We start from the raw sequence: 24,509 nt of genomic DNA, 5'->3' as shown, positions 1-24,509 counted from the left end.
CTCCCTCCCTCCCTCCCTTTTTCTCCTTCTCTCCCTCCATGACTCTTTTTTTCCTTTCCTTCTGTTCCTCCACAGAATCTTGGCACCATGGTATTCTTATTCATTGGCACAAAGAAATGGAATCAACGACAATGTATTAAAACCCAAGAAACCAAGATGCAAGGTATACACAAACACACACATAAACATGCACATACATCTACACAATGCATTCTCAGTCACAAAAACATATACTAACACTTCTACTGGATATATACAAGGAGGGAAATCACTGGCTCACTGAGTACAGGTGTGTATGTATGTTTGATGGATATTGATAACATTATTGCTTACTGGATAGAAATGCCCTTAACAGGACAGGAAGGCCAAAGCATAGATTATCTCAAAGCTCAGAAGACTCCAGTGTTTTCAAGCATGCAGTTATCCAGAGTTCAACATGGTGTCTGCTTCTGGTTTTAGTTTCTGTCTACATGAATGACACTGAGCAGTGGCTTGTATGCCTATTGTATATTCAAATATTGAAAAATCTTTTCTTGAACGAGTTTTTCAAATGTGCTTTAGAGGGATCTCAGTTTTCCCTTACCTTTTAAAAACATACCGGAAAGTACCCTTTTGCATAGTAAATGTTTGCGAATACCTTAATTCTTGCAGTTTACTCTTCAAGCTCTTGGCAATGTCTTCAGATAAGGACACACACTGCAGTTCCATTTACAGTTATTTGTACAGACAATGATTTATCTATGTCACATGTTAGAAACTGCAGGATTCAGGTTCGTGAGAATACGCTCCCACGTTTTCTTATTGGTTATTCCTCCATGTTTATCTCAAAATCCCATTTTGAATTAATTTTCATGTTGCTTAGTAGGAGGGCCAGTTTACTTTGAACAAGTAGCTCTGCACATTGGACCCAACCACAATTGCCTTTAATTTTGTTTTTTTATTCACACAGCAGTCTATCTGCTGACATGAAACATGGCACTGGAGGATCCTCTCACAACGTATCCCTCTACGGGTGAGTTATAGATACCTAGAGGCCTGTTTGCTGCCAGGCTGCCATAGCATGGGTAGAGGAGGTCACCCAGAGGCCAGCCTGCAGTGAGAGCTACTACAATATCAAGTATGTGGTAGGCAGATGGGAGAGAAAGAGAAGCTGAACAGTTTGAGCATTGTGAAGAGAAATGGAACTGGAAACACAAGGGTGGAGAAGAATAATCTGTTGTGAGTAGCCAGCCCTGCCACCTGAGGCCATATCTGGGTCTGTGGTCACACAACACCAAGAGTTGTTGTCCATGGCCTATATTATCACTAAATAATTTAGATGAGAGCATCCCTGATCTGCACAGCCACCTGCGATCACATGGATGTTCAAGGACAAATAGGCCCCCACCCCTCACTGGCTGAGGCATTCTCAAGAGATGACCTCACCTCTCAATGTCAGTAGCATTTAGGGAGAGTGAACTCTGTACTTCACCTCATGGGCAGGACCGGCCCTGATGGAGGGGGCACAGGAGAACTGGCCTGAGGGCATGAGCATGGGAAAGCTGGTCCTGCCACTCTGTCATCAGGTGACTTGGGCAAGGATGTGATGTCCTCCTGTGCACTTGCCCCTTGCTACCTGAGGGAGTCAGGAGAGCTGGTCCCAAGGTCACAAGAGCTGGCAAGCTGTCCCTGCCCCTCACTGTTTGTAGCCCTTGGGAGAGGAGGTCCTGCATCTCTCCTGAGTCATACACTGGAGCTGGCCTTCAAAGGGAAGGCACAGGCAAGCCAGCCCTGAGGGTGTGAGAGCAGGAAAGCTACCCTAGCACTTTCCTGATGGCAGAGCCTCAACTGGGGAGCACAATGGAGTACTCGCTGGAGGATTGGGTGCAGATGAGCCAGTCATGAGAGCATGACACTGGGAGAGGTGGCCTTGGCTCCTGCCCCATAGGCATTGGGTGGCCTAGATGGAAGAGTGTGGGACCCTGAAAGGCAGCTTGTTCTCTGGACAAGCTAAGTTAAAACCCTGGAGAGCCAGCAGATAACTCTGCAAGAAACAGAAGGAAGTGTGCCACACTCCCAGATACTAGCTTCCTGACAACACGAGGCCCCAGTTCCATAATTCTGTGGCCATCAGTCATGTAGGGTGATGCCCCAAGCCCCTGGTGTTCTGTCTGGATTCCACCCCCACAGTTACCTGGCAACAGCCAAGAAGGCCCAGGCCACTATAAAAGGGACGGCTTGCCAGTTCCTCCTCTTTCTCTCTTTCTCTCTTACTCTTGCCTCTCTCTCTCTCTTGCTCTCTTGCTCTCTTGCTCCCCTTCTCTCTTCGTTCCCTTCCACCCTCTCTCCATGTGGCCATGGCCAGCCTCTACTTCTCTACTCTCTCCCTTTTTCTACAATAAATGCCTTAAAATCATGAACTGCCTCTTCTCTTTGGGATCTGCTCGTGCTGGAGCAGTGGAGCAGGTCTTATCCTAAAGAGCCCCATCTAATCTCCCATCAGGAGACCTCTCTGTGTTCTCAGCCATGGTCTCCACCAAGACAAGCCGCCCACCAAGCAATCCAGAGACACTCTCCTCCCCATGAGAACCTGTTGGACCTCTCCTCCCTGCCCTTTCCCCTTCGGCCTCGGCCAGATCCAGCCCAGTGGGCCTCCACTCCGTTCTCAGCTCTTCCTCATCGTTCACTCGTGTCTGCGGTGTCCAAGAGTGAGAACCTGCTGGCCCTTAGCCTCCGTGTGGCCCTGGCTCACCCTGATGGTGCAGATGAAGGAAAGCTGGCAGGCTGACCAGCTCAGCCTATCGACCAAGCCTGGATCCAGGATTTTGAGTTGACACATTCCAAAATCTACATCATCTGTTAACTGTTAGAGTGCATGAAAGGGCCAGTCTTCCTGATCCAAAGCTGTAGGATTCCCATGACACAGCAGCACAATAACAGGGTAACCGGAAGAGTCCTAGTGAGGATCCAACTTTGATGATGTGACAGAACCCAAAGACATTGGACCAGACCAATGACTCATTGTAATGAACATTTGCAAGTGAAGATGTATGGACTAAGGGACACACTGTGACACATTGCAGCCTCGACAATGAGATGTTTTCTGACTTTGCTTTGCTTTGTCTACTTTTTTCCTTTCTTTTGGGGGTGAAGGTTTCAAGGTCAAAGGGTAGATAGATATGAATTGGACTGGGGTGCATGATATGAAACTCACGAAAAAAAATCAATAAAAATTAAAAAAAAGAAAACCATTATTTGTTCATTTGCTTATTTGGGGTATATGTGTGTGTATGCACATGCGTGTTGATGAGTACGTATGTAGTAGTTTGTATATGTGGGTATGGACGTGCATATGAATGTACCATGGGACACAAGTGAACGTCACAGGACACCTTGGAGGAGCCAGTTCTCTCCATCCTCCCAGTGGGTTCCAAGGATTGAACTCCGGTTGTCAGCCATGGCAGCAAGCAACTGTTTCTGGTTACCAGTAACCCTTATTGACCCTGAGCCATCCTTGAATTGTAGTCTAGAGTCAGTCATGTCCAATCTGAAGTGGTCATGCAGATTTCCTCGATTTTCTAAACCCCTTCCTATGCTGTCAGCTTTCTGATCTGCTCTTCAGTCAATACCATATTTTCTCAATGACTGTAGCATCACAATACACATTGTACTTTGAATGCAGGTCTTCTAATTTTGTGTCTATTCATGCTTTACTTTGGCTACTTTTAGTTCTGATTCCCATTGCTTTTTATAAACACCTGCCTATTCTCAAGCACACAAACACAGAGCTGCTTTGACTTCTGTTGTACAGATCACATACACACGCTGGGTAAAACTGGTATCATTACATCGAGTTTACCACTTTGTGTACATTCCAACAACTTTAAACCATTTGTAAAATTTCTCACTAGTGCTTTGTAATTTTCTGTGTAGCTTTACAGAATTCTAGCTAAAATTTTTCCTACATATTTGAAATTTCTGTATTAATTTGCATTTCACCTTGTGATTATATGTTACTAACAGTTGCACATATGTTTGACCTTTATGCACTGGCTGTACTGTTAACTTATGAACTCTAACAGCTATCTGAACCCTTTGAATTACTCTTTTAATGGATGGTTTCAAGGTTCTTGTAGACTTTTCTTGGTATGAAATTTTGAATAATTTGGCTTAAAATTTTTTACTTTTCAGCTTAAAATATTCGTCCTCTATGTAAGTTATGTCTACGTGCCATAATTATAGGTAGTGTGAGGATATCCAAGTGGGATTTCTTTTAGATTTGTTTGTTTTTATTTTACATGTGTGAGTATTTTGTTCTCCTTCATGTCTGTGAGCCACATACATGTCTGGTTCTCACAGAGGTCAGAAGAGGGCATTGGATCCCCTGGAACTGGAGTTATAGACAGTGGTGAGGCACCGTGTGCATGCTAGGAATCAAACCCAGTCCCTTTATAAAAACAGAAGTTTCTCTTAACAGAGGAGCCATCTTTCCAGACCCTTAAAATGTAATTTTATTCATGTGCAAATTATAAAAATATGTGAAACTTCTGAAGAGGTTTTGGAGCAAGGAGTTTCGAGTCTCTTTTCTAGGTTGGTTCACCTTCACTCAGCATGAAATGTCTCCGTCTTAGGTGATTATCTGGAGTTTTGCGTTTCCCCTTTCCTTTAGTAACTATCTCTACCATTACCAGCTTCCACAGTTTTGCGTGGGATTACGGATCCCTAAGAAGATACCCTAGGTTTAGGTGCACAGGATAACAACATTTAAGAATTAATTTTTACCTCTTTTCCTGTTCAAAATAAATCACTTGTGTGTATTTATAAAACTTAAGTAAATAAAATTAATTCCTGGAATATGGATACTTTACAAAATACTGTCAGGTCTTAGTGAGTCTTTTCATTTAAACTCACCAGTCTTTTATGGCCTTTAGTCAAATGGGATATTAATAATCTCTCTTTCACAGTGCTATGAGAATTACACGAATAAAATTTCTTTATATTGTAAGTTTTTATAATTAGTTCTCAGTGATGTGCAAGTAATTTGGTAATTAGCAGATACTAAAATTAACACATCATTTCTTTAAGCTCAGGGTAAATCTTGCAATAATATAAAGTTATTCCCCCAAATCCACATGGGAAGCTTTAAGAAATGCAAGCCGCTTAGGTCATTTAGCATGAGAGCAAGGTTGCAGCTGTTTCCACCAGCAGTTAGGTCACCTCAAGTCCTGATGCCAGTTACATACTGCTTTTAACAACAGGAAATTTGTTCAAAATGTATTTAGCAAAAAATTAACAAAGTGACATTATTAAATTGTATCTCATATATTTTGGGTTTGTAACCAATAATAGCTCCCATGTTCATCAAGGAGCAGGGATTAGATGATGCTCTGACAATTTCTGGCCAAGGATTACTTGCTATGTAGGTGGATCGACTGAGTATGTCTAGTTGTCTAGGAGCTTTCTCTAATGGCCAAGCTGGCAGGCTTTTGCATTGGACATCTCATAACATTTCCATCAGGAGACAAAGAAACAAAGAAACAGGGGCCATGTTAAATAAGTATAGATGTGCTTACTTGCAAAGTGCTTGAGGTCATTTTGTTAGGCAGAAAAAAAAAAAAAATGGGCTGTGGAGGAGCGTGGGAATTACGTAAATCATGACACTGGGTGGGAAGCAGCTCCTGTGCGTCCTGGCAAGTTGTAGCTTTTTAGAAAGGAGATTTCCTGCTCTCTGCTCTCTAGGCTGTTTGCACTTGGCATCTACCAAGAGCCTGGGAAGCTGTGGTCATCCCAGAATGCTGCTTCTGCAACTCTTTCCAAGGAGGACAGCAGAGGCTGGCTCTGTCTCCCTTACTGCTTCTCTGCTTCCTCATTTGACTTGGAGCTAGGCCCTCCTTCCCTGAGACTGTCCGAACTCTAACTTGTGTTAGACTATGGTTCTATTGTGTAGATGAAGACCTCTGCGTGAGCCACATGCTGTCTACATCCTGTCTCCCACCGCTCTAACCGACATTCGAGGTTGAGGGCAGTAAAACAATATAACAAAGCAGGATTTTGGGGAAATACAATGCTAAACTAACTCAGTCAGGAATGCTTTCTTCATCCAGAGGGATGTGCCCATCTGTACCTGCTCCTTACAGGCAGTGTGCCGCTCTGGAAAGCTTACTTCTATGTTTTCAAAAGGAGAAATATTTAAGTGGGTCCAAACATTGTCCCCTTATTCGTTTTGTGGCTTGTAAAGTTACTTTCATTCCCAACGCTTTAGATAAATCATTTGAAAGATGTCAGCAAGAGTTGTCAGTTCTGAAGAATCAGATTACGCCAAGTATTCCAGCACGGGTCAAGTTACAGGGAGCTGGTTTCTCTGGCAGGGGAGGGCTGAAGCAGTAAGGCTTAAGTGTGGAGGTCCCTGAGTGTTCTTAAGGCAGGTAGGTGGCTTCCCCCTTTGGATTTGAGATGCTAGACAGCTGTAGTTGTGACTTGATGGTAGCATTCCCAGAAAGCTGAAGTCTCTTAGGCGTCCCTGGAGACTGGAAGGTGTAAGCTACCCCTTATATTGAGGGGAAGTGGTCTCTCTGAAGCAGTGCCTGCATGCCAGAAGTAACCCCCTCTTCCTGCCTACTAGACGCTCACTGGTGCCCCCTAAAGTAAGGGACGTTGGCTGCCAAAATAGGTTCGTGGAGTCAAAACTCCGACTTTTTCTTTTTAATTATTTTATGTATTTACATTCCAGTCGTTGTTCCTTCCACTCACAGTTCTTCAACCCATTTTTTCCTCCCCGTAGCCTCCAAGGGGGTGCTTCCTACTACCAGACCTCCCCCTTTCCTGGGGCCTCCAATTTCTCCAAGTTTAAGCACATCTTTTCCCTCTGAGGTCAGACCAGACAGACCTCTGCTATATATGTGCCAGGAGCCTTGGACAAAACCCAGACTTTTAAAGAAGATTATCAGAAAGTGTTTCTGGGACTTAAGGAAAATGGTACAATAACATATTGGTTAAAAGGAATAAAGCCGATCCCACTGACCTATCTCAAGAATTACCCTAGTATTGCACCAAAACATTAAGTACAGATGATGGAACATTTAAAACTATGAAAAATGCAAATTACTTATTCCTTTGAGGTTTAATTAATTTTTTAACCGATAATACACTAAGCATCCAAAGTCATTACATTAGTATGAGTAAAATTGGTAACACTAACTTTGTTCGAAGTTTCTAGTGTCTGACTATAATTCAGACTCGGAATTCCCAAGAGATAAATGGTTCCTTTAAAAAACAGTATTTGCCCTCCCCACATTAGCCTTTCATCTGCCCAGAAGACGGACTCGTCGATACCACCACAGTCTCTGCTAATTTATGTGTACATTAAAGTGCCCCAAACTGATGTCCTAACCAGTGCTTTTGGAATCTTCCAGTATCAAACAATTTACTGCTGTCGTGTTTCAGAACTGAGCAATATGTAAGCGGGCGTCTGGAGACTCAGTCTCCTCTCTCGCTCCTGTAAAAGGTTCCTCACCTCCAATCAGCATGGTGCAGATGGAGAAGATCTTCTCTGCGTCTGTGTTAGCAGACACGTTCCCAAACCCGACGCTAGTTAGGCTGCTCAGAGTGAAGTACAGGGCTGCAATATAGGCACTTCGGATGGACGGGCCCCCCAGCGTGTTGTTGCCGTAATATGGAGATTCCAGTCTCTTTCCCAGCTCATGAAGCCAACCTGGAATGAAGGGAAAAGGACAGGCTTAGGACTGAAAACCAAGTCTCCGTTTAACTGGTACGGATATCTACTGAGGATGTAAGGATTTCATGGGAAAAAAGAGTTAAAAGGAACTATCGGTTTATTTTTATTCATTGCAATACAAAATATGATAATTTCCTGTTCAAAGTGGTTGGCGGTTGCAGAAGTTGAAATAGAAATGCCTGCTCTTACCAACACTGAGAAGCGCACACATCCCGTGAAATTCATCTCAGCTGTCATTTTAAAGGGACATACGGGCAGGGTGGTGTTTTATTTTACTTCATTTACTTTGGTGCCGAAATGGAAAGTGCCTCTCCTAGGCTAGGCAATCACTCCACTGCTTGAGCTACACCCCGTCCCTGAGTAGTACTTTAAACTGTACGTGATAAGCAGCTTCATACAAATGGGTGTTGCTCCTGTGTGGTCAAACCCTCTCCATTTCATAATCGACTGATACTAGGTTACCTTCTAAGTCCCATTGTCTAAGTACCTTAGACCATGTTGCTTTACTCAGAAGATCTCCCCAAAATTTCACTCTGTGTTAGGGAGAGCAGGAACCCTGGACCTAAGAGTGATACTCAAACAGAATTTGATGCTCCACAACTATTTTAGGACATAGCGTCATTTTATCTAGGGGGAATGTTTTAAATATGTCTAGTGTATTATACCTCAATTATATTGTTATGGATTTATAAAAATCTATGTTAATAAAATGGAAAGAATACTATGTATAATACTGCTATCTTCTACAATGAAAATAAAACATAAGACCACTTTAAACTATTTTATTGATCTAGGCAACTACCCAGGGCTAGTGAAATCATAGATCTTGTAAGAGAACCTATAATTGCCACTTTACTAGACCAGCGTAATCTCTAATTGCATTGTAAAAATGTGTCCTTCTACCTACAGATTACTGTAGTCTTCATCCCTCATCAAGGAAACTATTCTTTGCAACAGTCATAGAGCATTACAGAAGATCATGACCAATAAAAGTGCAGTTGTGGAGGCCAGTCCCAATGGATACATCTATGATATAATGCCTCTACCTAAAGTTCAGGGATCATAGCAGAAGACAGGGCAGAAAGATTCTATAAGCCAGAGGACTAGGGAGTTTACTGTGAGACTGTGTCTTCCAGTAATGTCAGCGGTCTCACCAACATGACTGTCTAATGATGAGTAGAACAAAGACAACAACAGTAGACATATCAAAGTGAATGGCAGAAAGACAGCGAGACCTCAGTTCTATACAAAGAACTACGGACAACTAAGCAATGCTAAGGACAGGAGGAAGAGTTTTCCCTGGGGAAAATCACACCAAATGGTCAGTCCTGAAAACCTAAACACACACACAAGTAATGTTATACAGACTCAGCAGACTGTATTTACGTATTTAAGAGTATATATGCACGTAACAACAGCTTTAAAAAGGGTGGTATAAAATTGAGAGTATAAGGAGGTGTGTATGAGAGAACTTGGAGAAAGAAAAGGGAAGGGGAAAATTATATAATTATAATCTCAAAAATAAAAAATAATACAGAAACACAAAACTTTTTAAAATTACAATTCTTAAAATCACAATTAGAGAAATTAAATAACTCAGTAAGCATTAAATATTCTATTTGAGATACTTGCCATTTGAGATTTTTCTATTTATTTATTTGTTTGTTTGTTTTTAAACTGAGGATTCATGACTGAGGAATCTCGAATGGCTGAGAAGCACCTAAAGAAATGTTCAAAGTCCTTAGTGATCAGAGAAATGCAAATCACAACACCCCTGAGATTCCACCTTACACCAATCAAAATGGCTAAGATCAAAACCTCAGGTGACAACACATGTTGGCGAGGAGATGGAGAAAGAGGAACACTCCTTCATTGCTGGTGGGATTGCAAACTCATACAACCACTCTGGAAATCAATCTGGAGGTTCCTCAGAAAACTGGAAATAGATCTACCTGAAGACCCAGCAATATCACTCTTGGGGAATGTATCCAAAAGATGCCCCATTATGCCACAGGGGGCATGTGTTCCACTATGTTCACAGAGGCCTTATTTGTGATAGTCAGAAGCTATAAACAACCCAGATGTCCCATGACAGAAAAATGGATACAGAAAATGTGGTTCATTTACACAATGGAATACTACTCAGCTATTAAGAATAAGGACATCCTGAGTTTTGCAGGCAAATGGATGGACCTAGAAAATATCCTGAGTGAGGTAACTCAGACCCAAAAGGATGTGCATGATATGCACTCACTAATAAGTGGATATTACCCTCCCCCCCCCAAAAAAAAGTACAGAATGTCCAAGATACAGTCTACGAGCTCGAAAAGGTCAACAAGCTGAAGTGCCCATGTGAGGATACCTCAGCCCCACTTGGGAGAGAAAGGAAAACAATCACAAGTGGGGAGGGAGGGAGGGGGGAACCTGGGAGGGAAAGTGTAAGGTGGGGAGGACACTGGGGGGGAGGGGAACCTGATTTAGTATTGGTTGAGGGAAAAGGACTGAAGCCCTGAGGGCCAGCAGAAAGAATGGAAACAGGCAACCTCTGGAAATAGGAGGTTTGGGGACCCTCAAGAATGTATCAGAGACCTGGGAGGTGAGAGACTCTCAGGATTCAAAGGGAGGGACCTTAGATGAAATGCTAGACAGTAAGCAGAGGGACTTAAAAAGCCCACTTCCATCAGGAAGACAGGACATTAAGTGAGGGATGGGGTGGTCATCCCACAGAAGCACCTCTTACCCATAATTGTTCCTGTCTGAAAGAATTACAGGGATGGAAGTGGAGAGGGGCCTAAGGAAAAGAAGGTGCAAAGACAGGCCCAGAGTGAGATCCAGCTCAAGGGGAGGTCCCAAGGCCTGACACTATTACTGAGGCTATGGAGCACTCACAAAAAGGGACCTATCATGACTGCACTCCAGAAGACCCAACAAGCAGCTGAAAGAGTCAGATGCAGTTATTTGGACCCAGCCAATGGACAGAAGCAGCTGAACCCTGTGGTTGAATTAGGGAAGGCTGAAAGGAGCTGAGGAGAAGGGTGATCCTGTAGGAGGACCAGCAGTCTCAATTAATCTGGACCCCCGAGATCCTCCCGAGATCTGGACCACCAAACAGGTAGCATACACCAGCTGATATGAGGCCCCCAACACACATACAGTAGAGGACTTCCAGATCTGTGTTTATTAAGAGATGATGTACCTAACCCTCAAGAGACTGGAGCCCCAGGGAGTTTAGAGGTCAGGTGGGGAGAGGTTGGGGTGGGGACATCCATGTGGAGACAGGGGGGTGAGGAGGAGGTATGGAATGTGGAAGAGTCAGAGGATGGATGGTGGGGGATGTGGAATAAAATATGGAGTGCAAAAAATAAATTAGTTTAAAAAATAAAAATTAATTAAAGAAGAGATTTTCTATTTTATAATTCTTTCTGCGATAAGCATACAGGCTTCATATGATTTTGGGATAGCATTCACAAACCACCAATTAAAAGCACTTCATTTAATGGCTGCCCAGAAAAAAAAAGATGGAATACCATTACATTTCTTAAAGTAGTAATAAGATTTTAAAGGTATAGTTTGTAGAAGTGGGTTAGGTCATTAAAATGCAAATTTGAAGCAGCTGAGGATTCCCTGACATTCCAGGAGGAAAGCATGTTGGGAAGTACCATGCCTGGCATCAGATCCTGATGCACTGCATCTTGGTGCACTGTAGGAAGAGGCAGAGCACAAAAGTGAAGTCTGGGAGCAGGAGCTGAATCTGCCAGCATCACTTTCAGGATGCCCACCCGCCCCCCGCCCCCCTGCAGAGTTCAGCTCTCTGGAAACAGCAGTGGGAAACTGAGTAGCTGGGGCCAGGCTCTCCCTCAGGACTCCTCCAAGCTGGGCTCCAAGGAAGCATCACCTCATCATTGCTTGGCAAAGAATTGATTGGTGAAGCGAGTTCTTTTGTTGTACTCTGGCCATCTTTGATAACTATGGGAAATTGGAAAGATGTCTCTGCCCAGAGAGGAACTATCACCAAGTCTACTTTTGGTTCCAGTTGAAACAAAAGGAACAAAAGGAACACAATGAAACCTACACATCCTGCCTTGGATAAACTGTGTGGTCAGACCTGGGTCATGGTACCAGAAACATCTGCTGACCTCACTTGATCAGAGTAGTAACTAACTTACGGAACTAAGCTTTCTCATTACTAATATAAGGAAACCAGGTACCCAATACCTTTCTTTATTTACATGTCTTAATTTGGACAAGAGCAAAACATTAAGTTTCTGTAGTAGTTCATTTCCACAGTAAAATGGCAGTTCATGTTAAGACATACACATACTATACTTTCATTTGCTGCCCACTCTTACACATGTATGAGATTACATTTGAACAAGCAACACATCATCAGAGAACAGATCTACTTTTCTTGATGCTGTATCTCTTTTCTGTCTAGCCAACTGTTCATGTATTTTGAGAAACATCTTGTTTCTGCACAGGGTTGCTTGTAATTGCTACAACTGACAGAGCAGAAGCGGTCGCTGCAGTCATAAGGGAGAGAGACACCCTAGTAGTTGGAAGGGAGGTCACACTCACAAATCTGGAGCCTGGCTCTGGACTAAATAAAACCTCACAGAACAGCTTGTCTGAAATGAGCACACGTGTTCTATAGCGGGACAGTGCTCTGCAGAAGACACACCATTTAGCCAATTTTGATTCTGTTTTTACACCAGAGAAATTAATTTTTCTAAAGGGAATGGATGCCCTAGAACAGTCTGCCTGCTTCTGCCTGGCTTGGACAAAAAAACAAACCACAGACAGAAAGGCATCAAATCTAAATATATATAGAACATACTGTCATGTGTTCAAAACGAGAGATTTACAAAAACTCTGTTGTTAAACAGAGCGGCTGAAGAGCAGAGACCTGTGAAGTAAGCAGGGGATCTCAAAGACAGAATGGTTCTTAAAGAGCAAACCAAGAAAAGCCCGTGATCTGCAGGATGATTCAACATACATATAGAGTTGTATACTTGCTATGGACCCAGTATTTTGCTTCAGTACCTACATTTAACTCTGAAAAGAAGTTTGTTTTGTTTTGTTTATATTTTTTCTCTCTCTCTCTAGGGTTCCTACATTAATAGCCTTAGCCTTTCTGTTTCCATGTATACATTCGCAATCTGAACAAGAGGGACCCACTTGACACAACAAACATATCCCTAGAAGTTAGTTTATATTAGCATCCAGCAAATGGTCCTACATTATCAGCTGGTCCTAAAAATATGATCTCTAAGAAGATATGATAGGGATCTCTTTGGTTTTTATAAAAACCAAGATGTGAAGAACAGTCCAGCAAAATGTAAGCAGTTTCAATGAGATTTACATGTGTCTTTAACTATGTGTCTCCAGGGAGAGAAAGGGAGAAATTAGCCAATAATCAAACCTATAATTCAAGCTGTTCTCTAAAGACTGAACCATGTTGTCATAACAGTAAACTAGAAGCAAGAATGAGGTAGACTAGGGTGTTCGTTCAGTTACTTTGTGTGTGGATAACAGCCGTCACTAGAGTTCTGGATGATGCTTGGATGGTGCTCTTTTCATGCCCTGGATACACAGCAACCCTAGAACAGAAGCACAGTTGTCACCCAGTTTTCGATCCATTACTTGGCAAATGACCGCAGTTTTGGAATTGTTATTTATGTTTGAAAGGTAAGGACTCTAAGACTCAGAGATTCAAAGTCATGTATTCAAAGAAGCAATGGTGAGGTTTGAAGCCAAATCTGTGTGTTGTTTGGCCCAGCAAACATTTTTTTTTAAGAAGTCAGGAAGGGGGTTCCTCAGAGAAGGGGAGGCAGACCATGAGACAGACATGCACACTCAGGAAAGTTTTCACTCTGTACACCTGGAAACTCAGTCCTACAAAGGAGAATCTGAAGATGGCCCTGACACTGGATTGCTCAGCGTAATGAGTGAGTATGTCTTGTAGATGGCTTTCCTGATGGGGGGCTGCACTGGGCACTGTATCTCTGCTAGTGAAATGAGAGCAGATGAGACTTCCTCAGTTGGGACAGCTTTGCAGGCACCTAGACAGGGAGTCTAAGTATGGGCTTAGCCTAGTGGAGGGGCACTGAATGCTGCTGCACCCGTGGTGGTCCTAGCAGCAGGCACTATTTGAATGCCAAGTGCTTTGAGGGACATCCACATGGCAGTTCCCCCCCCCCCGCCCCAACCTTCGAGATAACTAACTTTTTGGCTTTCAAATGGATCTCAAGGGATAAGTTATTAGTTTTATCTCTTTTAAGTCTGAGGTACAAACCTATAACTTTTTAATTTAAGTAGCCCCACTCTTTTGGTCACACCAGAAAAAAATTGGTAATCATTTCATTTGTATTTTTTTTTCCTGCCAGTCTCCTTTGATTTCCTTCTGGGACATTGAGGTATAATTAACAAATAAACATATATGTACTTATATGTGAATATATGAGTATGCTCATACGCATAATCTTTGATAGATAACATAGTAGTTTAATGTATACACTATGAAATGAGTACCATAATGAAGATCATTAGCATATCTATAAACACACAGTTGTATCGTTTTTTGTGGATATGAGAACTTTAAAGACCAGTCTTCATAATTCTAAAATTTACAACATGTTTGTATTAACTGCATTATCATTAACTATATTGTTTACCTCATCAACTAATATGATCATGCTCTCTACTGTGTGATCTCAAATTATGACTTCAGAAGTTCTTGAATAAATTTGCACCTTCAGTGCCCACTGCTCTGAAAATAAGAAAATGTGCCCCCAGATCTTCAAGTCATATTGAAAAATAATGGAATATTTATCTGAATGTAAACCGTGGTGTGAGCATGGCATATATACATACCTTAATGTTTAGAATTCAAATCCTGCTGTAACTAAGATGGAACTTTCAAACAAAATGTTTGGACTAAGCAAAAAAACCCCAGCATTGCTTAGTTTCCTTGGGTCTTAAATGGGGGAGGGATTTATAAGGGTGGGACTGGGAGGAGAGGAGAGCTGAGGTCTGTAATTGGGGTATAAAGTGAATAAATAAATTGATTCATGAAAAGGAACCCAGCATTAGAATTCAAATTTCTCCCGTCTTCTTTTCCTTCTGAGGACCCACTAACTAACTCCCCTTGTAACTCATTAGAAGTACATTGTGATTCCTGGGATCAGAAAAAAAGGTAGGTTACTGGCTGACAGAAAGGTCTGGAACTGGAGCAATGTCTGTGACCCCAACTAAGCACAGCATGTGGGCTGTCACCCTCTCAGCCCTCCTAACAAGGGGCTGAGTGCTGACAGAAAGAAACCATGCAGAATTCAGAAGGGAGTGGGGGATCTTGAGATAAGGGTTCAAGACTTGAGTGTGTGCAAGTTTCTTTGTGCAAATGTGTGTGGAGGGGAGGGAGTTACTGAAATAAAAGCATTAGCACAGTGGTTTATTTCCTGCTACAGGTTCTCTCTTCCCCTCCCCTCCCCTCCCCTCCCCTCCCCTCCCTCTCTCTCCTGCAGTGTTTGGTACTGCATTCTGCTCCTTAGGAATTCTAGGCAAACACTCGATCACTGGGGCATACCCAGAGCCCTGATTGATGGCCACAGATGTAATACTTAATGCCATGGAAACAGGGCCCTCTAAACCAACAGGTCTGATGCACATGGCAACACATAGAAACTGAGGCAGAATGTCTGCCCTGGTTGTGGTCCTAGAGCTGAAAAGAAAAGTGGACATAAGTGTTCATCCCTAACTCAGAACCAATCTGCAACTTGATAACCATGTGCGAAGACAGGCTGCATACTCAGTGGTAGACAATCAAGAAAAACAAACTCAATAGCATCTTTGGTGATTACCTTATTTTTTTACCCTATAAGTCCTTTGGGTCTGTATAGCTTCCAGTTTAGTGTTTTTAAGCGCTTTCTGAGTATGTGAACAAATGGATCTCTGCATTTATATCTGTTTTCTGTGCCCTTTCTCAGTCTCTTTTCTTTCTTTTTGTTTGTTTTGTCATATTACAGTGTATTTGATTTTGTTTTATTTTAATATATTTTATTTTATTTTATTGTTATCCCATAGGAGACTTTTTGTTTTCTAATGAGTGACAGAAAGGTAGGGGAGATAGAAAGAAACTTGGAGGAGTAAAAGGAGGGGGAACTGTAATCAGAATATATTACACCAGAAAAAAATACATTTTTAATGAAAGAACAACGAAGAATAGCTACTTTTTAATCTAGCTATCTATCACCTAGTATCTGTCTATCCGTCTGTGTATCTATCTGTCTATCGATCTATCTGTCTGTCTGTCTGTCTACCTTACTCATCTTTGTTGTCTCTTACAATAACTGTACTGTGTAGAGTGTAGAAGGCACACCTCAGGCATCACCTGCCAACAAGTTCTTTTTTCTTTAATGACCTTTTTATTTTTATATAGTTTATCTGCACATACAAAAAGGAGAATGTAACTGGGTATGGTGAGACATGACTATAACCTCATTGCGTGGGACACAGAGGCAGGATTACCACTGCAAGTTTAAAGCCAGCATGGCCAACATAGGGAGTTCCAGACAAGCCAGGGTTACACAGAGCTCCTCTCTCAAACAACAATTAAAAACAGCAAAAAACCAAGAGCATAGAGGTCCTAATCTATCACATTCATTTTATCTAATTTCCCCAAGTTTTCTATTCTATATTACCACATACATTTGTCAAAAACTGTGAAATTAGTATTGCTACCTCATTAACTAGGCTATGGACTCTCCATATTTTAATTGAAACTATAATTTGTTCACAGACTTAGTACTAAACAGTGGAAGGGAACCACACCTTGGCCTTTAGTACTGGTCTGATGCATTAAGGGAAGGATCTTACAAGTGACAGGGAACCAGTCACTTGCAGGTGCCACTAATCCCACATTTTGATCCTCACATTTTTAAGTGGCATAATTTTCTCTTGAAGTAAACAACTGAAACAAAAATAATTTATTTCAACAAAGTAGAGACTGTTCTACGAGTCAGAAAACAGATCCTGTCTCTGACCTTGTCAGTAATCAACAGTCAATTCTTTATGCACCCACTGACTTTTCTGATTATTTTTATCAAACTTGGATGTGAGGTGTAGACTATTGAGAAATCTGTAGGTTCTGTTTCACATCTAAAACCTTATGACATATGTTCCTTTAACATTTCTACAGGAATGGTTAGCACTTTTTAAGGCTAAATGGTGGTTTGATTATGCATTCATCTTACATTTTTATAATGAACATTTCTACTGTAACCTATATTTGTTTCATGATAGTATATCATAAATGAGAGAAGATTTGAGATGGGATGCAAAGGGAATTAAGACTGGTTTAATTCCTTAGTTTATCATGTGCCAGCCAGGGTTTTGTGGCCATTCTATTCTATTATAAAACAAATAAGAATTGGATAATGCAAGGTCAGATAATGGCGATATTACAAGTTTAAATAGGGAAGGATGGCAGTGTGAAGACAGTAAGAGAAATCTATACTACTACACCAACAACGTGTGAGGTAACTTTGCAGCAGTGACACAAATCTGACTCCCAGGAGAGGCTGCTGTCTGAAAAGTTAACATTTTTTTTTTTCATTGACCAAAGGCTCACTAGCAGCTACTGCTAAGATAAAGATAAAGACTATTGCATTTTGACGCACATGACATGTCTGCTCTATTTCCATGGTGAAACAGTCTTTCAGACCAGGGGATCCTATGTGCTCTTATAATCACCAAGAAAATCGAACACTTGTTGTAAAACTTCTCCTGCATTTGCCTGTTCTCTGCGGTCGACAAAGAATTTGAAAATTTCACATCGTTAAAAAATTCCTCTGACTTTTGATTGGGGGTGCTTTTCACTTAAGCACTGTGTGGTGGCTAATACTGACTTTTAAAATCACCCAGAAGACAGTCCTCTGCTGAGACCTGTGCCTATCTAGATTACGTTTTAATCAGGGGAGCTACACTATTCCATAGACTGGGATCCTGAACTGAATGCAAGGGAGAAAGCGAGATGAGCACTAGCACCCACTCTGCCAGCCGCTGCCACCACAACCTCTCTTCCACGATGGAGTGTACCCTCAGTCTGTGGATCCAAGTGAACCCTTACTTACTTAAGATGCTTGTGTTAGGTATTTTATTACAGCATCCTGGAAAGTCACTAATAGTAAATTAATTTAAATATTACACTGTCAAATGGGTCATTTTTCACACACACACACACACACACACACGCACACGCACACACACTCACAGACTCACACACACTCACACAGACACCACCACCATCAACCACACCAATAAAAACAATCCTAGGCAGAATGAGAAGCATGGGATGATTGGAAAGTACAGCTGAGCCGCTACTATGGCGTTTCCTGATTGATCCCGCAAAGACGTAGAGCATGCCATCTGTTTCCAGCTAACTAGGGCACTTCCAGATGCTTCCAAATCTCAACTAAAAATAGAGGGAATTGTAACCAAGATTAGGCTCACAGCTAAGTTGGCGGAACACAGCCGATGAACTGCTTGCTTCGGCCTTCTTACATAAAACATGTACACTTAGCAGCACTTTCAGAGGTGTGCCCCAGCACGGACACTCCTTCCTTAGGTTAGCTGCTCTGGTGGCTCAGTCAGACTGAAATGTACATCTGTGACTGAGCTTGGACTGTTATTCCAGAGGTTACTTGTCTCTCAGAAATATCTTAATCTAAAGCACTTGGTACTTGCATTGGGCCAAAAAAAATCTGTACAAGAAATACAGAATCAAATAAACATAACCAAGGCCAGGCACATCACTTTATTTCATTGTTTATACTCTAATGGGTCCATTATCTGCTACTGACTTCCTTGTTGGTTTTTCTCTTTTCCTGAGGGTTTAGAATGATAGAAAGCTAGAGAAGAGAAATTCAAGGATGTGTCTTCAAGAGGTAAACAGTTTTCTGCTGGTCTGCCCGATTGTCTGGCGGTCATTTAACCTAAAAGGATAGAGCTCTATCATCTCTTGAAAAGGAGTCTTAAGTTAGCCTGGAAGGCAAACCTTAAATTTCTGATATTTCTTTCAAGTGAGTAGAGGGAAGCATGTTGCACCATTACAAGAGGAATGCCAAAACATAGCAAACCATGAAACACACTTGGGTCCATGAGGTGTTCTTTATAACAGCTCAGTGTCACACTCTCTCCAAGGCTTTTCTTTCCTTCAACTTCCTAGGAAAAGTCTAAATATCTTTGGAATGTCAGCCTTTATTCTCTTTCAGACTGACTCACATCTAACAATTCATCTCAAAGTGTACAAAGAACTTTCATGACTTGATGGGTTATGGTATAAAACTGGGGGGAGCTGAAGGTCTGATGGAAATTTTTACATGAGATACACAGTATAGAGGAATGGACACCATGAGGAGAAGCAAGAAATGCAAGAGAGATAGAAGAGAAGCATGAGTATAAAGTTGCATGTCAGAGCCAAGCATTCAGATACTGTACGAGCCGGGCACCAGAGCAACCCAGCACTAGAGCATTGCAGCTAGAGCAGTGATGGGAGAGCAGTTGTAGAAAGATGCTGTCTGTGGTTTTCATTTCCTAGTTAGCCATTTAATCTCTGAAATTCTCTTAGTCTTCTCCACTCTACAATGAAGATGACAGCAGCTCACATCACAGGCTGCTTTGTGGTTAAGAGCTATAACTCATGCAAAACGCCCAGCGGAATGCATACGGTAGCACACTCATCAAGCAATAGGCTGCTGCTTCAAAGGCATGGAGGTTTTGTTGAACTAAGATTCATGTGGACTTAAATTATATTTTATTGTTGAAAACGTACAGAGTATCTATCCAGCATTCGGATAAGCAGAAAATCACATAACAGTTACATCACTCTTAGGAGCCAATGTCTTGTCAGTTATATTTACAATGTATGGCACTTTCTATTACACATACACACACACACACACACACACACACACACACACACACACACAAATGATCCATCCGTAAAGAAGTTTTCTGTAATTGATGTGCTATGTGGCTCTGCAACACCCTATGATACAAGTTGTGTGTTGTTATATTTTCATTTGTGAACTCATGATGAGATTATGTGACGGTCATCAGAACTATCGAAAACTTTATTTAATCCTGTACCATGTACATTAATTTTTGGAACTGTAAGAGCTAAGGGGTTCAGTCCTTGATGTACATATTAAAATGGTGGTGATTAAGAATGTTAAGACAAAAACACAAACAAAGGTAGGTGTGTGTTGGAGAGATAGTTGAGTTATTGAATCTGGATTTGTCAAAACTGAAAGACAATATATTGTTTGTTACGCTATTCTATGTCTCCATATTCTTTTGATATGCACCAGTCCCCTAATGGACTCCATCTCTTTTATGGAAATTGTGGTTCTTGTAGATTTTTTCTCTGGTACCAATTTTCTCTTCTCCTTGCAGATAGGAACATTTCATGATGTCATCTCCCCCCTGATTTCTGTTAGCACACCAGGACATATGGCTTATGGCCTTTGTGTTCTTTCTGTGGATGGAAAGTTTTGTGAGATCTCTCTCACTTCTTCCCTTGGGAGCCTTAGCGATTTTTCCAAAGGTAGAAAGGGATGTGTTAATGTTCTGTGTAGGCAGTCGTGGGTAATAGAAGAGCTTTTCGGAACCACAGACTGAACTCCAGCAACTTCTTGATGCTTCAGTTTCCAGGAATAGAACTCTAGTTACTCTCTTACTGACTTCGCAAGAGATTTTATATAGGTCAGGTCTACACTGCTGAGAAATCAAAGATCTTACTACTGTTATTATTTTTATGAGGATCTACTTCTTCATGTGATTTCTTTGACATCTTTAAAATTGTTAGGTAAACTAGGCAACCCAAGTCACCTGTTATCCACACCACTAGTTAGCACTTGACTTTTATTTTCAATCACAGACACCAACTATTTTCCTACAGATCCATATGTGGCAACTCTAATGCCCCTTTAAAGGGGTAATAGGAGTAGAGAAAAGGTGATATAATTTCCAGCCTGACCCACAAAAGCTGGTTAACTCACAATGCAACCCAGGTGAAGCATATTGTTTAATCAGAAGTCTAATCAGGGTCAATAGTCTTTGAAAAGCAGTCCTGAATGCTGGAGCATCATCTCAAGCATCCACAGCCCATCTCCCTTTGGGGCGCACACATTTGCTCTCCTTGTGAAGTGTTAACCCATCTCTCCCTGGCCATGCCCACTGCACTCATTAGCCCTCTGCCATGTATGTGTGATAGAGTGTGCAATGGAGCCTATCATTATTCAGAACCATAGAGATTTCGGAAGCAACAACTCAAGAAAAAGTGGAAAAATGGAGAGTCTAGAGGAAGAAGAAAGGAACCCATTTGGAAGAAATGCAAATGAAAAAGAAGGTCCAGGAAAACTTTCTTTTGGTTGGTGATGAAGAAAATATCTATTGGCCCTAAAGCAAAAGTCTGTTGACATAAATGGAAGAAAAAGCTGACAGGCACTGCAGAGCCTTGTCATTCACTGGCAAAGCCAGTCTGTGCAAAGTCAACCACCCTTTTGTTTAAGACCATTCCATTCCATCAGAGGCCTCAAGGATTTTTCAGCCCCCAACTCTTGTAATTAACCTCTGACACTGAACCAAGTCATGTCAATTCCTCTGACTGACAGTTTCCTTTTCAGTTGCTGTGATGAAATTTACTTTGAGAAAAGCAACTTAAGGGAGAAAGGGTCTCTTTGGCTCAGAATTACAGGTTTTAACCCATGATTGAGGGCAAGGAGAGGTGGCAGGCTCTTGAAGCAGTGGCAGAAAAACGATAAATTAATGAGCACATGGTGGTAATCCTCCCCCCCTCCCGCAGTAATCTTTCCATAAAATGATGAACCTACAGTCAAGGTGGATTCTTCCCCTTAATTTGACACAATCTAGAAAGATCCCTGGGAGCAGTGGTACTCAACCTGTGGGTGGCAACCTCACCCAGATGAGTCACATATCATATATCCTGCATATCATAATGACTCATAACAGTGGCAAAATTACAGTTATGAAGTAGCTGTGAAATCATTTCATGGTTGGGGATCACCTTAAACAGTTGCAGAATTAGGAAGGTTGAGAATCACTGCCTTAGAGGCACAGCTATAGCTCAACTTAATCTAGACTGTTGTTCCTTGAGACTGCCTTCCCAGATGACGCTAGATTGTATCAAGCTGTCAATGAAAACTAACCAACCTATGATGTATGACGAGAACAAATTGACTCCACGTGCTAGTGAGCTGCAATACTTGGAGAAAGTTCTGACAGTCAGGATGTTCATTCTGATGTAGTGGTCCACCAGGGAGCCTATGTGAATAATTACATCAGAGGTTGAGAGACACCAGAGCCCCAGAAACCAAAGAAAACCTTTCTTGCGCATTTGCCTAAATCTTGCTCTACTGAATTTGAAACAAATGTGTTGTTTATGTTACCATGCCAGTTCCTCCAAAAGCCACAGCCTGATTTGGGGAATCATGGGTATCATTCAGCATTTCTAATGAACGACACTTGACAGTCAGCTTCGAACCATCTCTGCCATGGTCATCTTTTAAAATTCCTATTAGGTTACTTCCAATGCTGGGGAACTCCCCTTTGAGCATTCCACAATCCTGTCATTTGTCAAAGTTTTCCTTCCTGCTTTGTCTCAGGCAGCGGTGGTTTGGTTTTTCTTTGTTTTGAGTGGTGGGGTTAGTTGCTGTTGTTGTTTAGGGCGTTGGCAGCAATTGTCTTTTCACATTAAGACTGATTCCTTAATTCTCCATTCTGACATTTGGTTCCTAACCAATTTACGATAACAACAACTCCATTTGTTTTGTTTCCAGTTACTCCTGGAAGTGGTTCCTTTAACCAGGGAAAGTTAAATTACCTTGAGTGCTTCCTCCATTCCACTGTCTGCACACCATAGATAGTTTTGACCATAAGCCGTGTTCTTTACCACGCTGTGTAAAAGGTAGGGAGATGGATGCTCAGTGTTCTATATCCTAGAGTGGGAACTCTAGACAAGCATAAACAAAAAATTATAGAACTGAACAAAATAAAGCGCTGGCTGGAGCAGCGAGAATAAGTCTTACAGAGCACTATGTCATCCTCAAAGAATGATGTAACCCTTGACCTCATGAACTCTGAATATCTACGACTGCTGCAGGAGACCTGTGAAAAAGTGAGCTCATTAATGTTCCATTATGTTGTGGAAGATGGGGTTTATAAGGCCTTCTCTTTCTATAAAGACATACAGTCAGTAACATTTGCTGGGCAGGGGGAGAACACAGGAAATTATGTGTGTGTGTGTGTGTGTGTGTGTGTGTGTATATATATATATATATATATATATATATATATCACTTGCTGGGCAGAAGAATATTCTTTCTTCAGTGGTGGAGCCATTTACACGTTTCCCATGCTTCTGTAAAAGTAACCCCTGAACCATGTTCCTATAAGTGACCCCAAGTTACCAGACTGGACTTGGGTAGAATTCTTTCTTTCTTTTATTGTTTAATTGTTACTATAATTTCTGGGGTGACCAAATATTTACTCATCTGGAAAGTCCATCCAACAGTGGGCTTAAAGGAAGAGAGAAGAAGACCTTGTACTGTCCAAGGTCACCAGGGCTTGGACTGCAGTGGTGGCCAAGAGTAGCTAAGATCTATGAAAACACATGAGTGGTGGGCACCAGGCCAGAAAGACATGTGTAAAACCACACAGCTGACTTGAACACAATGGTTTGACCTGACCATTGTCCTGATTCCCTTTCCCTGCTATACAATCCATACTTTAAAGGATGAAAAGAAAATCATAAGATGTTCAACCCACGTTTCTAGCTGTGGATGCTCAGATTGCTTCTGGACCAATGTGCTACAGTTTTTTTACAGGTGCAGGCCTGGTTGGTCAGCAACCACCTTTGTCCTGCATCGCCTGCTGGGTGGTGCAGATGCCAGGATGGCCCTGTCTTGCTGCCACCCAAGATATACTTGTATCCATATATCCCTGGTAAGTGCACTTTGTACAATCCTGGTTTTGTCTGTGTCTCTGTTTCATCATTAACACCTTCTGCCATTGGCAGCTGGCTCTCAAGGACTGTTGTGCTAAAGTAGTATGGTGCAAGAAGTCGTGTCAAATATATTTAACATACAAGTTCACAGGTATAAAAATAGTCTCCTCTCCTTCAAAGGTCTCAAAATGAGAACCTGCAAGAAAATATGGAATTAAACTGCTATAGCCAAGACAGATGCTCAACATCATGACTGACATCCTAGAAAAACTTTGAAGAAACCTAACAGGAAAAAATGGTGAAGTAATGCTCCCCAATGTACTCTCTGCACACACTGCAGAGAGTGTATGCATGTATGAGAGAGAGAGAGAGAGAGAGAGAGAGAGAGAGAGAGAGAGAGAGAGAGAGAGAGAGCAAATAATGGGGAGTTTGGCATAATTCTCTCTAGCATCCGGGAGTTCACTAAATTCTAGCTTGATGATAATTAAGAATAAAATGTTAATGCACATTTTGTTCTTTTTTTTTTTTCAACTTAGAAAGCTTAGAACAAAGTTTTCCATAAATTGTAAGGCAAATGGCATTGAAATGTGGGGAAGCTGTGGCAAAAGCTTATAGGTGGTTTGGCATGACTGAAAAGCTCAAATACAGAGGCATGAGACACCTTTCAGGCCCCAGAGAGGCTCACATGGAACACTTCATATTGCTGAGATTTAACTCTTACCCTGGATTCTAGAGAGTAACTTCTAATGATGAATCATTGTTGTGGCGCAGCAA

The 24,509-nt window shown here is 41.7% G+C and overlaps 1 protein-coding gene across 1 annotated transcript in view; it reads right to left on the bottom strand.

Moving 5' to 3' along the window:
- Positions 1-24,509, bottom strand: part of Kcnh8 (potassium voltage-gated channel subfamily H member 8) — a 365,093-nt gene that overhangs the window by 82,791 nt on the left and 257,793 nt on the right. Inside the window, exon 8 of the mRNA XM_021218046.1 lies at positions 7,493-7,690. Coding sequence (XP_021073705.1) covers positions 7,493-7,690 — 198 coding nt within the window. The remainder of the gene's footprint in view (positions 1-7,492; positions 7,691-24,509) is intronic.

The sequence above is a fragment of the Mus pahari genome, chromosome 18, assembly GCF_900095145.1.
Source record: "Mus pahari chromosome 18, PAHARI_EIJ_v1.1, whole genome shotgun sequence".
NCBI classification, from domain to species: domain Eukaryota; kingdom Metazoa; phylum Chordata; class Mammalia; order Rodentia; family Muridae; genus Mus; species Mus pahari.
This window is presented reverse-complemented; position numbering and strand designations above follow the sequence as displayed.